At 41.9% G+C, this 14,500-nt stretch overlaps 1 protein-coding gene across 2 annotated transcripts in view; it reads right to left on the bottom strand.

Annotated features, from left to right (window-relative positions):
• LOC137428873 (F-box/LRR-repeat protein 2) overlaps positions 1–13,785 on the bottom strand; it is a 120,077-nt gene extending 106,292 nt beyond the window's left edge. The window contains exons 1-2 of one of the 2 annotated variants that reach the window (XM_068118718.2): positions 3,938–4,016; positions 2,834–2,895 (exon numbers count right to left, since the gene is read on the bottom strand). Coding sequence is in view for 1 of the 2 variants with exons in the window: in XM_068118714.2 (XP_067974815.2) it covers positions 13,305–13,643 (339 nt within the window). In the remaining variant the exon portion in view is untranslated. Of the gene's footprint in view, positions 1–2,833; positions 2,896–3,937; positions 4,017–13,304 lie in introns of those variants that run through there. The other variant, XM_068118714.2, reaches the window with a different exon arrangement.
• Positions 13,786–14,500: the final 715 nt, after the last annotated feature.

Genomic DNA, 14,500 nt, shown 5'->3' with positions numbered 1-14,500 from the left:
GGCTGGGATATATCGATCACAACTGCGAAGTCTTTTAATGATGGTAGTAATCGCTTTACCTTTTTGGGGGGTTAGCACTTACTATGAATGAAAGCAAAGGTAAACACTGCAATGCAAGTAATAAACAACCGGCAGACTCGGCTCACGGGCTGTAGATACAACTAGCTTCAACTCACAGCATCACAACTATCGGGAAGGCCTTTTCGTGGTGGTTGTACCCCACAACGCAAGTCGGGGGGCCAAATCTTCTCCATTCTTCCCTGCTGCATGGATTCGTCAGGGCAGCGCGATCATGATAAGAGTGTTGATCAGTCCCCATGGCCTAGTAGTGTTGGAGCGTATGTCACTATATTGGGGCCCGTGGGCATTTTGTGAACATTTTGTTTTCTTTGTTGGGATTTGTTATTTCGACCTAGCTGAATAATTTAAAATAGGGCACCAATTTTTTAATGCATATTTTCGACCATTTTTTGCAAATTAAAGATTACGTCATAATACCTATTGTATAGGACCATATGCTCCTGTTGTTGTTCTTGAACACTTCATAGTTTTAAACATTTTAATGTTTCCTTTTGGTAGTTGTTATTTAGAATACGTTTAGCCACTAAAAAAATAGTAATTGAAAGCAAATTGCCTAATTTTAACCCTTTGTATGCAAATTGCATTTGATGTAATAAAACCCATTGGACAAGTTCATACATTAGCGTCAATTGTTCTTTGAGTATTTAAACGTTTCAATAATTTTTTGGGTTTAAAGAGTACATCTTGCTTCTATCAAAGATAGAACAAATACTTTGATTATGCAAATTACGTTTGGGATAGGAATGTACATTTGAACAATCTACTAGTTTGTACCCATACCTGCGTTTATAAGTTAAATGTGGAGATCTCCATCGTTGCTCTCGTCTTCATCGCCAGCATTCCTCAATAGTTCGTTTCTGTTCTCACAGTTTTTTTCACAAGCGATGTGTTGCTTTCCTGTGCCCAATCGTACCAACGACTGTCCTATCGCCCATGCGAAATCATCTTTCTGTGAAGCTTCTGTTACATCAAGTGATGGATTTATATTTATAGGATCATACTTGGGATATGGAGGATGTGTATTAGCAGGAACGTGACAAGGCAACAACTCTGTAGTAAGGCCTGGACCAAGCGGAAGTGATCTGGCTGTGGGAGTCTCACTCACGTCAACTGTTACAGCACTGGTAGCTTCAGTAGTTCGTTGGTACACCACCATTGCTGTAGCATGCAGGGTGCCTTTTCCCTCTGGGGTATCTTCTGAAAAGTCTGAATTGTCAGCAGCAAAGAAGATGAATTCATTTCTAACAAGACTTGGTGGCACATATACATCATATTCAGCAGAACGGTTCAGAACAGCCTGTGCTAGTTGCGTTTCAATGCACAATATAAGGTCATAGTCTACAGACAAGCCGAGATGGCGAAGATAGTCTATTAATGTTTTGCTTCTAGTTCTTTGGTGAACAAAGATGCCAGTTCCAACTTGGACAGGGTACTCCCGCCGATGGCGAAATGAAGCTTCTTCTCCTGTTGATTCTGGCCGGTAGCGCACCTGTCAGATTTTGCTTCATACATAATATGTTGTGCTATCATTGATGCTTTCTGATTTGCGTAATTTCTGCGCTTTTCAGTTGGGAGCTCAGTTGCCACGCCTCTCATAATCCATTGGAGAAATGTAAGAAGCCTTGTAGGAATGTTTGCACTTAAATCTGACCCTAGTGTGCCATCAAAAGACCAACGTGGGGCGTCAAGAATGTCCTTTCGCAGAACTTTGGCACAGTTGAAGATCATTTTCATGTCATCGTTGATATTGGATTCACAGAGAGCTGCTTCAATTGCGGCTATCTTAGCTGCACTGAAACAGAACCGATCTGACTCATTTCGACGTGTGGCAGGGATAAAGTCAATGCCCTCAATATTTTCTGTGAGCAAACGTCGCGTGCTTTTACGACTAGGCGTAATCTCGCAGTTATGTTCTTCTAAGATCGTCAGGTAAGCTGTATGCGCAGCATCCATCGACAGTATCTTACTCTTTTCAAGCAAATCTCATATGATATCAAGATATTCCACCTTGGCAGCAACCTCTTTCTCATTTATCGACTGTTTCTTAGAGGCGGTACCAGAACTTGAACATCCAGAACCGCGAGCAACGTGACTATGCCAACAAATTCGATGATATTTCACATCTATGGAGAGTGCATCTTCGGAATGAATAGCACTACTTAGGTACACTTTGTAGATATCTTTGTCACAATTTTTCACGTAATCATGAAGCTGCTTTCCACAGCTTGCACTCTGTATAGGATGGACAGGTTCTTTCTCTTTATGCGTTTGACAAAAAAAGCATAGATTCTTGTCATATCTAGCAGTGAACGAATGGGAAGGGCGCTGTTTATATGAAGATCCTGCAGGCTCAAATTCTTGAGGGGATGATGAAGTCGATGGCCGCCCTGATGTCCGCAATAGTACGTTGACGTTCTTGGAAGTGAGTGCTTCTTGATATCTTCTTTTGGCCCTGGAAAGTTTCTGTAAATTCACAAGATCTTTTCTACAACTGACATGATAAGTTGCACCGTCACGTTTTAACGTATCCTCAGTGGCATTTTCCAACCGTTTACTTGCTTCATGGAAGACAATTTCACCATATTTTGCTCGGACTGTCACATAGTGAAGAATGTTCTTTAAAGTTCCTTTATCAGGTTCCTTCACAAGCCACTCACTAGATATTTTCTGACATATTATACACATACTGTAATCGTTTAAAAGTTATATCCGTGGTCGTTTCACAGGAGGACTCTCCATGGTTGAAACTCACAGTAGTAATGGTTTGCTTGGGCGTGCCTTTTATTTCTTAATTGTTCAATAGTCTTGAGATACCTGAAAGAAAGCATAAAGATTGACATCACATTTTAGGTATTGCATTTGAGTCATAGACAGTTACAACATTAGAAACACGAGTTGTTTTTGTAGTGATCTAACAATAATAAAGGGCTATTCAGATTTGTTAATTGTTGCGACGAAAGACCAATTCACTTATAATTATATAATAGTAATAACAGTACAAACAAGCGTTACGCCTAGGTCCCCCGTCGGTGAAGTGATGTGAGTTGACAAAGTGGAAGACGCAGAAAACATGCTATGATATGATATTTCGCTCACAAGGTTCAGACATACATGGAGGCGGCCATCTTGGATTTCGACGTGGCGACCCAATTTTCAATGGCGTTCTTCCTTATGCCTAGATACACCCACACACCAGATTAGAAGTTGGTACTTCGCTTATTTTTCAAGATATTCCGCTCACAAAGTTCAGACATACATGGCGGCGGCCATCTTGGATTTTGACGTGGCGACCCAATTTTCAATAGCCTTCTTCCTTGTGCCTAGATACACCCAAACACCAGATTAGAAGTTGGTACTTTGCTTATTTTTCAAGATATTTCACTCACAAAGTTCAGACATATATATGGTGGCGGCCATCTTGGATTTTGACGTGGCGACCCAATTTACAATAGCGTTCTTCCTTATGCCGAGATACACCCACACACCAAATTAGAAGTTGGTACTTCGCTTATTTTTCAAGATATTCATCTCACAAGGTTCAGACATACATGGCGGTGGCCATCTTGGATTTTGACGTGGCGACCCAATTTTAAACAGCCTTCTTCCTTGTGCCTAGATACACCCACACACCAGATTAGAAGTTGGTACTTAGCTTATTTTTCAAGATATTTCGCTCACAAGGTTCAGACATATATATGGTGGCGGCCATCTTGGATTTTGACGTGGCGACCCAATTTTCAATATCGTTCTTCCTTGTGCCGAGATACACCCACACACCAGATCAGAAGTTGGTACTTCGCTTATTTTTCAAGATATTCATCTCACAAGGTTCAGACATACATGGCATCAGACATACATGGCGGCGGCCATCTTGGATTTTGACGTGGGTTGCACCCGCACACCAAATTTGAATGCGGTCCTTCGCTTACGCACGCATGCCCGCACGCACGCCCGCATGCAAACACGCATGCAAACACGCACTATCCGTGGTCGTTTCACAGAAGGACTCTCCATGGTTGAATCTCACAGTAGTAATGGTTTGCTTGGGCGTGCCTTTTATTTCTTAATTGTTCAATAGTCTTGAGATACCTGAAAGAAAGCATAAAGATTGACATCACATTTTAGGTATTGCATTTGAGTCATAGACAGTTACAACATTAGAAACATGAGTTGTTTTTGTAGTGATCTAACAATAATAAAGGGCTATTCAGATTTGTTAATTGTTGCGACGAAAGACCAATTCACTTGTAATTATATAATAGTAATAACAGTACAAAATAAAAATCTGAGGCAAGTTTGATACATTTTCACTCGTATTAGGAGCGAAATAACTGAATACATACCATTGTCAAATTTTGGGGGCATGCCAGGCACAGTATTTTTTCAGGCACAGTACCCTTATAGACCTACAATAAGCAGAACAATCCACAAGTATCAGCTGTTCAAATGATGAACAAGAACCAGGAATTTGTACGACCCGAGCATGGTGGTGAGTTGAACCGAGCTCCTCCCATAGACTTACACATGTGCAACGCGTACCCTTATTTACGTAGTTAATTATTCAGCGCTATACGATTCGGATACTTGTATACTTTGCGAGAAATGACGTCATAATTCATTTGCATAAAAACACACTAAAACTCGCTGAAAAAAATTGGCGCCCTATTTCATTTGTTTTCTAACATCCTAAACTACAATTTCCAGCCAAGAAAATAAAATGTTCACGAAATGCCCACGGGAAAACAAATGCTCCAACACTATAGCCCTTTCGCTCTCTGTCTGTCTATGCCTGTGTGTATCTGTATCTGTCTGTCTGTCTGTCTCTCTAACTCCGTGGTGGCCCTGACTTTGAGAAGGCGTGCGGGCGTGCGTGCGTAAGCGAAGGACCGCATTCAAATTTGGTGTGCGGGTGCAACCCACGTCAAAATCCAAGATGGCCGCCGCCATGTATGTCTGATGCCATGTATGTCTGATGCCATGTATGTCTGAACCTTGTGAGATGAATATCTTGAAAAATAAGCGAAGTACCAACTTCTAATCTGGTGTGTGGGTGTATCTCAGCATAAGGAAGAATGATATTGAAAATTGGATGTGGCGGATCTCTGGGTCGCTCCTGCAAGATCGATCAGCTGTCTCCGTGCCAGGGACTTGTTCAAGAGAACTGCCCCGGCTATACAACAACAACAGCTCACAGCAGAAACACATTCATGTATTAAATGATGTTTTCCTTTTATTAACAACAGGCCGTTTCAGACAATTTTCATATTGCTAACTTTGGAAACCTTCTTGAAATGCAAAACAATTTGTTCTGATGTTATCTCATTACCCTTGTGGACAATCTTGTTATGGTTGCTATTAAACTAATAACTATAAACAAAGATTTAATAAAATTGCTTTCCTCCAGGTCTTCAAGACAGATGGTCATCACCAATTCAGATCATCCCCAATCCAAAATCATGATATTTTATACCCTCGTTAACTCCCTCATCCCAAAACCCCAATCCCTCATCCTTCCAAATTTCCAGTTTTCCCTCCTGAGAGTCTCCTCCTGTATCTAACTCGTCCACTTCATGCATCCTCTCCTGCTCCCCATTCTTCCCCACACCAACTGTTTATCCAAGCCTCCCTCTATCTTGGCCTTCCACTCTGCTGTTGGTGTCCCCCCCCACCCCCCCCCAACCCCCTCTCTCTACTGGTCCTTTTGTCCTGATCCGTTTAGTGTAGTCGTACCAGCTCTTCCAAGGGCCTCGACAATGTATCAAAAGAAAAAGAAAAACAAGGCCGAAAGTCTAACATCGGCGAAGCCTGGCTTGTTTGATACTTTAGTTGAAGAGGATAGTATGACCTGGGTGGAGATACCAGTTAGCAAATAATGTAAGTATTAAATTATTTTGAAGTACTCTGAATATCGAAGCTGATGTCACCATGGAAGTGAAGAGATTGCATTGAGACAATGGTGTATTCTATGTTTCGAGTCAACAATGAACCAATCATACACCGCTTCAATCTAGAAACTTTGCAATAATGGCAAAGGGATCGCAGTGTTACAATTACATTTACTATTTTATTAGTATTAATGCTATGATTATTATTATTATTATGAAAGCAATACTACTGTACGAAGAAACCTGGGCTAATTTGTCCGAAGCGGATTGAAGGTGAGCCAAGAAGCCTAAAGCCTATATGTACTGTGTAGTTGCAAGACCCGTGACGTCGATGCTTTTGATATTTGATGATCATTTTAACAATCAGTTTGTTTGTGTTTCACACTGAATGAAAAACGTAAAGGTGGAGCATGAAGACTGTGATATATGACAGGTTCGGCGATATGTTCGGCCTGAACGACATTGGAATCAACATTGGAATGGCAAAGTGTGGAGTCAGCCATTGTACGCCGTAATGACATCAGACGTAATCAAATCATCCTGCCATGTGACCAGATCCTCAGCTCTGATTGGTATACATTTGAGGGGACATACGGACAGACAAACACTGTTTCAGACGGCTTTGCCCTATGGGTTATGCCGTAAAAAGACACACAAACAAGTACAGATACATTCAAAGTACACCGCCCTCATGCCAAATAAATAAATATCCTCCAGGGCGGCATTTCCGGGGCACCTTGGGCACCCGGCAATACCGCCGTGCAGGTCATAGAAACTGTATTGGGAGGGAGAGGTGTACAATAATTGATTGATTAATTGCATAATTAAAATCCACAAATAATGATCATACAATATTTTCTTAATCAATTGGCTAATAAGCATACCTAAACCACCATTGCTTCATCCAAAGCTGTAACTTTTAGAAAATTAATTAAATAAGTAATTAATAGAAAAAAGTAAATAATTAATTTATTGACCGATTAATTGATGAATCAATAAATCAAAAGTATATTTTATTGCCACATCACTTGGTCACTATCGTGTCCAAATATTAGCTGCCTAGCTCAAAAGGTGCCTGAGATATTGCCCAGATGAGAAAGAAAATAAATAAATGATTAATAAATAATAATCATAAATAAATAAATAATTTATCAATTGGCTAATAGAATACCTAAACCACCACAGTTTCATCCTAATCTGTAACTCTAAAAAAAATTAAATAATGAAGTCATTAATTGCATAATTAAATAATTAATCGATTAATTGATTAATCAAGAAATTAAAATTAGCCTCGACAGCCAAATCATTTGGTCATTGTCATGTCCAAATATCAGCTTCCTAGCTCAAAAGGTGCCTGAGATAATGCCTAGAGAAAGGAAAGAAACAAGTACAGATACATTCAAAGTACACTATGGTACTACAACTGCAAACTGCATAAATTTCAATAAAAACTGGAAGAATTGAGGTGTTCTAAAACTTTTGACCGGCAGTGTACACCACCTCCATGCCAAATAATTAAATAAATATCCTCCAGCATGGCATTACCGGAGCACCTTCGGCGCCCGGCCATACCGACGTGCAGCTCATATAGACTGTATTGGGAGGGGGAGGTGTACAATAATTGATTGATTAATTGCATAATTAAAATCAATAAAAAATTATTATAAAATATTTTCTTCATCAATTGGCTAATAGCATAACTGAACCACTGGTGCTTCATCTGAAGATGTAACTTTTAGGAATTTAATTAAATAAGTCATTAATAAAAAAATTAATTAATTAATAAAAAAACAATTGATCGATTATTTGATTAATCAATAAATCAAAAATAACCTTTACAGCCAAATCATTTGGTCATTGTCAAGTCCAAATATCAGCTTCCTGGCTCAAAAGGTGCCTGAGATATTGCCCAGATAAGAAAGCAAATAAATAAGTACTTAAAAAACCGATAATAATTAAATATTTAATCAATTAATTGATTAATCAAAAAACAAAAAATAACGTTTTTGCCAAAGGACTTGCTCATTATTGTGCCGAAATTTCAGCTCCCTAGCTCAAAGGATGGCTGAGATATTGCCCAGACAAACAAACAAACAAACAAACAAGAAGACGTCATGCGTAGCACGATACTTGCAAAATCCGCCCTCCCCCAAAAGTTTTCAATGTGACATGATGGCCTATGTTGACCTTTTGGCCTATGGTGACCTCAAAAATACTTGGTGGTTGAATTCAGTCACCAGATATGCAAGTCCTCTTAAAATTTCACATCAATTAGATAAAAATTTAGGATTTTAGAAATGTGGCCTATGTTGACCTTTTGGCCGATGTTGACCTCAAATATACTTGGTGGTTGAATTCAGTGACCAGATATGCAAGTCCTCTTCAAATTTCAAGTAAATTGGATGAAAATTGAGGATTTTAGAAATTTGGCCTATGTTGACCTTTTGGCCTATGTTGGCCTCAAAGATACTTGGTGGTTGAATTCAGTGACCAGATATGCAAGTCCTCTTCAAATTTCAAGTCAATTGGATGAAAATTGAGGATTTTAGAAATTTGGCCTATGTTGACCATTTGGCCTATGCTGACCTCAAAAATACTCGGCGGTTGAATTTAGTGACCAGATATGCAAGTGGTCTTCACTTTTCAAGTCAATCGGATGAAAATTGAGGATTTTAGAAATTTAGCAAATTTGGTGACCTTTGGCCTATGTTGACCCTTTGACCTATTGACCCCAAAAACAATAGGCTTCTGACATTTGACCAACTCTACCATTTGGTGAAGTTTGGTGAAGATCGGTTGAAAATTGTGACCTGTAGGCCGGTGACAAACAAACAGACAGACAGAGTCACAAACACAACCGACCAATATACTTGAAAAATCTTCGATTTTGCAAGTAACAAACAAACAAACGAAACCTTCGATTTTGCAAGTAACAAACTAGAGTGGAAACTGAGTACTCCCTTTCAGCGTGCATCATTGCCGAGCCCCCTTCGGTGCCCGGCAATGACGTTATGCAGCGCCTGGAGATGGCCTAGGAAAGGAGCAGTGAACAACATCCCCAAGCGCATAGAGACTGTATTGGGAGGGAGAAGTGTACAACAAAACAAATCACACAAACAAAAACAAATCACACAAACAAAACACACAAACAAAACACACAAACAAAAACACCCAAATGAAACCAAGTAAACAAAATAAACAAACCAAACAGGCAAACAAAACCAACCAAATGAAACAAAGTAAACAAAATAAACAAACCAAACAGGCAAACAAAACCAACCAAATGAAACCAAGTAAACAAAATAAACAAACCAAATAAACCAGTTCAAGTCATCCCAAAATATTTTAAAATGGTACGTGCTGCTTCCTTTTTTTTTTTAGAGAAAAGCGGCTCCATTGTTATGACGTCGTTGGTCCCCAGAGTATCCCGGGAAGTAACGGCACTTCAACCAAGCTCAATGGTTGTGTTAGGTGTTTGTCGTGTGTGTGTGTGTGTGTGTGTGTGTGTGTGTGTGTGTGTGTGTGTGTGTGTGTGTGTGTGTGTGTGTGTGTGTGTGTGTGTGTGTGTGTGTGTGTGTGTGTGTGTGTGTGTGTGTGTGTGTGTGTGTGTGTGTGTGTGTGTGTGTGTGTGTGTGTGTGTGTGTGTGTGTGTGTGTGTGTGTGTGTGTGTGTGAATCGTTCGTCGTTATCTCAATGTATTGGCTTCAGAAGGTGGAACAGAGTCCTCCCAGGTTTCAAAGTATCCACCTCCGTTTCAAGAAGGGATAATGATTCAGAGAACAATTTGTGAAGTTTTCTTATTCTCAAAATTTTGTTGTGAGTGCTCTTTTGAGGATCGTCACCAAGTCTCGGACAGCTTCCAACTGCGGTTCATTTTGAAGAAGGCTTTGCAAATAACGGTTGTATCCCACTTCAATACACAGAATATACAACAGCTCCTTAATCTTAATATATCTATCTATCTATCTATCTATCTATCTATCTATCTATCTATCTATCTATCTATATATATATACACAGTCACGTGAAAAAGTAAGTACACCCCATGTAAAGTTTTGACTTTTTCAAAATATTTCAACATACAGCTATTTGATCTTCATTTCAACAATATTGGCAGATAAAGGTGATATAATATAACAAATATCATGAAACATTTACATTTTGTAGTCCATTGTATAATTTAAATAAACATAAATGCAAATTTCGCATGTGGAAAAAGTAAGTACACCCCATGAAATGTTTTTTAAAATCTTTTTAACATATGTGGACATATCAATATTTGATCTTCATTTAAACAGTATCGATAGATAAAAGTGATCTAATTGAACAAAAAACAATGAAAAAATTGACTTTGCAATAATTTATTCAACAAAAAATTGTTGCACAATTGCATGCACAGCTCGTTTCAAATCCCCCCAAAACATCTCGATGGGATTTAGATCCGGGCTTTGATTTGGCCATTCCAGAACCCTCCATTTCTTTCTTTTCAGCCATTCCTTGGTGGATTTACTGGTATGTTTAGGGTCATTGTCATGTTGCAAGGTCCACCTTCGGTTGAGCTGCAACTTTCCGACAGATGTCCTCACATTATCCTCAAGCACCCTCTGGTACAATGAAGAATTCATAGTGGATTATATGATGACGAGCTGCCCAGGCCCTGATGCAGCAAAGCTGCCCCAAACCATAATATTTCCACCACCATGCTTTACAGTTGGTATCAGGTTCTTGTGGTCAAATGCTGTCTTTGGTTTTCCCCAAACATGTCTTCTGGTACTGTGGCCAAATAGCTCTACCTTTGACTCATCTGTCCAGAGCACATTGTTCCAGAAGTGCTGGTCTTTGCCTAGGGGGTTCATTGGCAAACTTTAGTCTTGCACTGATGTTCTTTCTGGACAGCAAAGGTTTCCTCCTGGCACACCTCCCATGCACATCAAATTTGTGCAGCCTCTTTCTAATGGTAGACTCGTGCACTTTGACATCAACAGTGGCAGGAGCTACCTGTAGGTCCCGTGATGACATGCTGGGGTTCTTAGAGACTTCTTTCAGTATATTGTGGTCTGCTCTCGGGCTGAGCTTGCTGGGGCGGCCTGGCCTGAACAAGTTGGCAGTTGTTTGGAATCTTCTCCACTTGTAGATGATCTTCCGGACAGTCGAATGATTGATTTCAAATTGTTTGGAGATCTTTTTAAATCCCTTCCCAGACTCGTAGGCATCTATAACCTTCTTTCTGAAGGCCTCAGAGAGCTCTTTTGATCTCAACATGGTGACGCCACACACTTCAACAACAAAGTGCAAGCCAAACTTAATGTCTGAGGTTTAAATAAGACAGGTTCCTCCAAGATCCTCTCTAATGATGTTCTAATCATTTGCACCTGAGCTGGTGCACCTGATTCTAATTTTAGGTATTTGAAGTAGTGATAAATGTTGGGGTGTACTTACTTTTTCCACAGGCGAAATTTGCATTCATGTTTATTTAAATTATACAATGGACTACAAAATGTAAATGTTTCATGATATTTGTTATATTTTATCACCTTTATCTATCAATATTGTTGAAATGAAGATCAAATAGCTGTATGTTGAAATATGTTGAAAAAGTCAAAACTTTACATGGGGTGTACTTACTTTTTCGTGTGACTGTGTGTGTAAAAAATATATATATATATTCTGTACCAATCTGGAATCTGCTGACCTACTTATAACTTAAATTTTATAGCAACCTTTCCTATAAGATCCTGAAACACTGCTCTTTCAGTTTGTCCATCACCTCCATCACATTTCTTCAATAACCACACGCCTCTCCTCTTGTTCCCGTTTTCTCAACCGCAATACGCACAGACACAGCAACACGCACAGAAACAGCAACACGCACAGACATAGCAACACGCACAGAAACAGCAACACGCACAGAAACAGCAACACGCACAGAAACAGCAACACGCACAGAAACAGCAACACGCACAGACACAGCAACACGCACAGACACAGCAACACGCACAGACACAGCAACACGCACAGACACAGCAACAGGCACAGACACAGCAACACGCACAGACACAGACACAGCAACACGCACAGAAACAGCAACACGCACAGAAACAGCAACACGCACAGACACAGCAACACGCACAGACACAGCAACACGCGCAGACACAGCAACACGTGCAGACACAGCAACACGCGCAGACACAGCAACACGCGCAGACACAGCAACACGCGCAGACACAGCAACACGCGCAGACACAGCAACACGCGCAGACACAGCAACACGCGCAGACACAGCAACACGCGCAGACACAGCAACACGCGCAGACACAGCAACACGCGCAGACACAGCAACACGCGCAGACACAGCAACACGCGCAGACACAGCAACACGCGCAGACACAGCAACACGCGCAGACACAGCAACACGCGCAGACACAGCAACACGCGCAGACACAGCAACACGCGCAGACACAGCAACACGCGCAGACACAGCAACACGCGCAGACACAGCAACACGCGCAGACACAGCAACGAGCGCAGACACAGCAACACGCGCAGACACAGCAACGAGCGCAGACACAGCAACACGCGCAGACACAGCAACACGCGCAGACACAGCAACACGTGCAGACACAGCAACACGCTCAGACACAGCAACACGCACAGACACAGCAACACGCACAGACACAGCAACACGCACAGACACAGCAACACGCACAGACACAGCAACACACACAGACACAGCAACACGCAGACACAGCAACACGCACAGACACAGCAACACGCACAGACACAGCAACACGCACAGACACAGCAACACGCACAGACACAGCAACACGCACAGACACAGCAACACGCACAGACACAGCAACACGCACAGACACAGCAGCACGCACGCACACAAACACACAAAAACATACACACACAAACACACACACACACAAACAAACACACACACACACACACACACAAACAAACAAAGAAACACACACACACATACACAAACAAACACACAAACACACACAGAGACATACACACACAGAGACATACACACACAAACACACAAACAAACAAACACACACACACACACACACACACATACACACACACACACGACTGAGCGTCCATATGCACCTACCATTAACCTTTCGGCCTCAATAGAAACAAAAAGTTCAGCTCAGTTTATCATTCGTACAACATAACGAAGTCGGGCAGACACAGATCACCACACGGTCTCTCTCACATCCGGCGTGCGTAACGCAACCCCTCATGGACCTGAGCCTCGCGATTCGTCCTCTAACTTCACGTCCGTATCCCTTTGTCCAGGTCCCACAGTTGTCCCAAACAAACCTCGAAACGATGCTTCGCGATCCCATTCGCAGCCATCCCAGCGCTTCGTCCCGCGGGGAATCCGCGACGCCGTCGCCGCCGTTGCTGCTGCTGCTGCTGCTGTTGCCTGTAGCAAGTTCCCGGCTCACTACTACTCCCAGCACCCGCAGCAGATAAACCGCGCTGGCCGAGATCCCGGCCCTGTTGCGGGCCGGGCCCGGCTGGCCGAGATCCCGATCTATTCGGGAACAAAGCTAGCATCGGCTTCAAGGCCGCGACGTCACCACGCCGCACCACGGCGGACGTCCATTGGTCACGCTTGCTACTCCGTACATAACTCGACAGGATGTTTTTACACATCCATCACATATGCGACGTAATTAACTGTGTGTATTGAAATTAATGGTTCGCTTCGCAAATAGTGCCTTGACCATTCCCTTCACTCTTTTGGAGCAATACCAAGACCAGCTGATCGGCGAGATGACGCCGTCCTCCCAGTTGATTTGCGTGCTGACGTCATCTAGCTGAGCGTGTTGACGTTGCTTACGCGTAGAATCAGCTGACAAAGCGTGTTGATGTAAAACTGAGACTGACGTAAAATGTTCAATGTTAAGCCTCACATAATCAAACGATTCCAATGGATGAACTTTTCCTTCGAGCGAGCATTATATTTCACAAAGTTATGGAGATGGGCTCACATTACAATGTATGAAAGGGTTCGTCAGCCCGACGGCTTCACGCACTCGTCTTCAGCGGATTCGTCCCGTTTCCATTCCGACTTTAATACTATTTACAGCCGAAACCGCAAGTGGACCGAAGTTATGGATTCACGGTTTGTCTATGAGGCGTGAGCAGGATATCTCAAAACGTTTTGTTATGGACGGATTCGGACAAAACTTACCGAAACAGGTTCTGTGTTCCGTTCTACCGAGCGCTGTCCTGACTCACTGAGGTTCGCGCCCGACGAAGTGTTTACTTTGTGTTTTGAGGAAAATGGTTTGGAGGATTGAATGGTCACACTGGTATCCATTTGATACCCAAACATTTCATTATATGTATTATTAGCTCACCTGGAACGAAGTTCAGGGGAGCTTATGTGATGGCGCGTCGTCTGTCCGTCTGTCCGTCCGTCCGTCCGTTCCTCAGTCCGTCAGTCCGTCAGTTCCTGTCAGTCAGTCCGTCCGTCCGTCATTTTTTTTTTTTTGGTATACTGAATC

Source organism: Myxine glutinosa, chromosome 6, assembly GCF_964187855.1.
Source record: "Myxine glutinosa chromosome 6, kmMyxGlut1.1, whole genome shotgun sequence".
In the NCBI taxonomy this organism is placed as follows: domain Eukaryota; kingdom Metazoa; phylum Chordata; class Myxini; order Myxiniformes; family Myxinidae; genus Myxine; species Myxine glutinosa.
The sequence above is the reverse complement of the archived record's forward strand: the minus strand, read 5'-3'. Positions and strand labels throughout refer to the sequence as shown.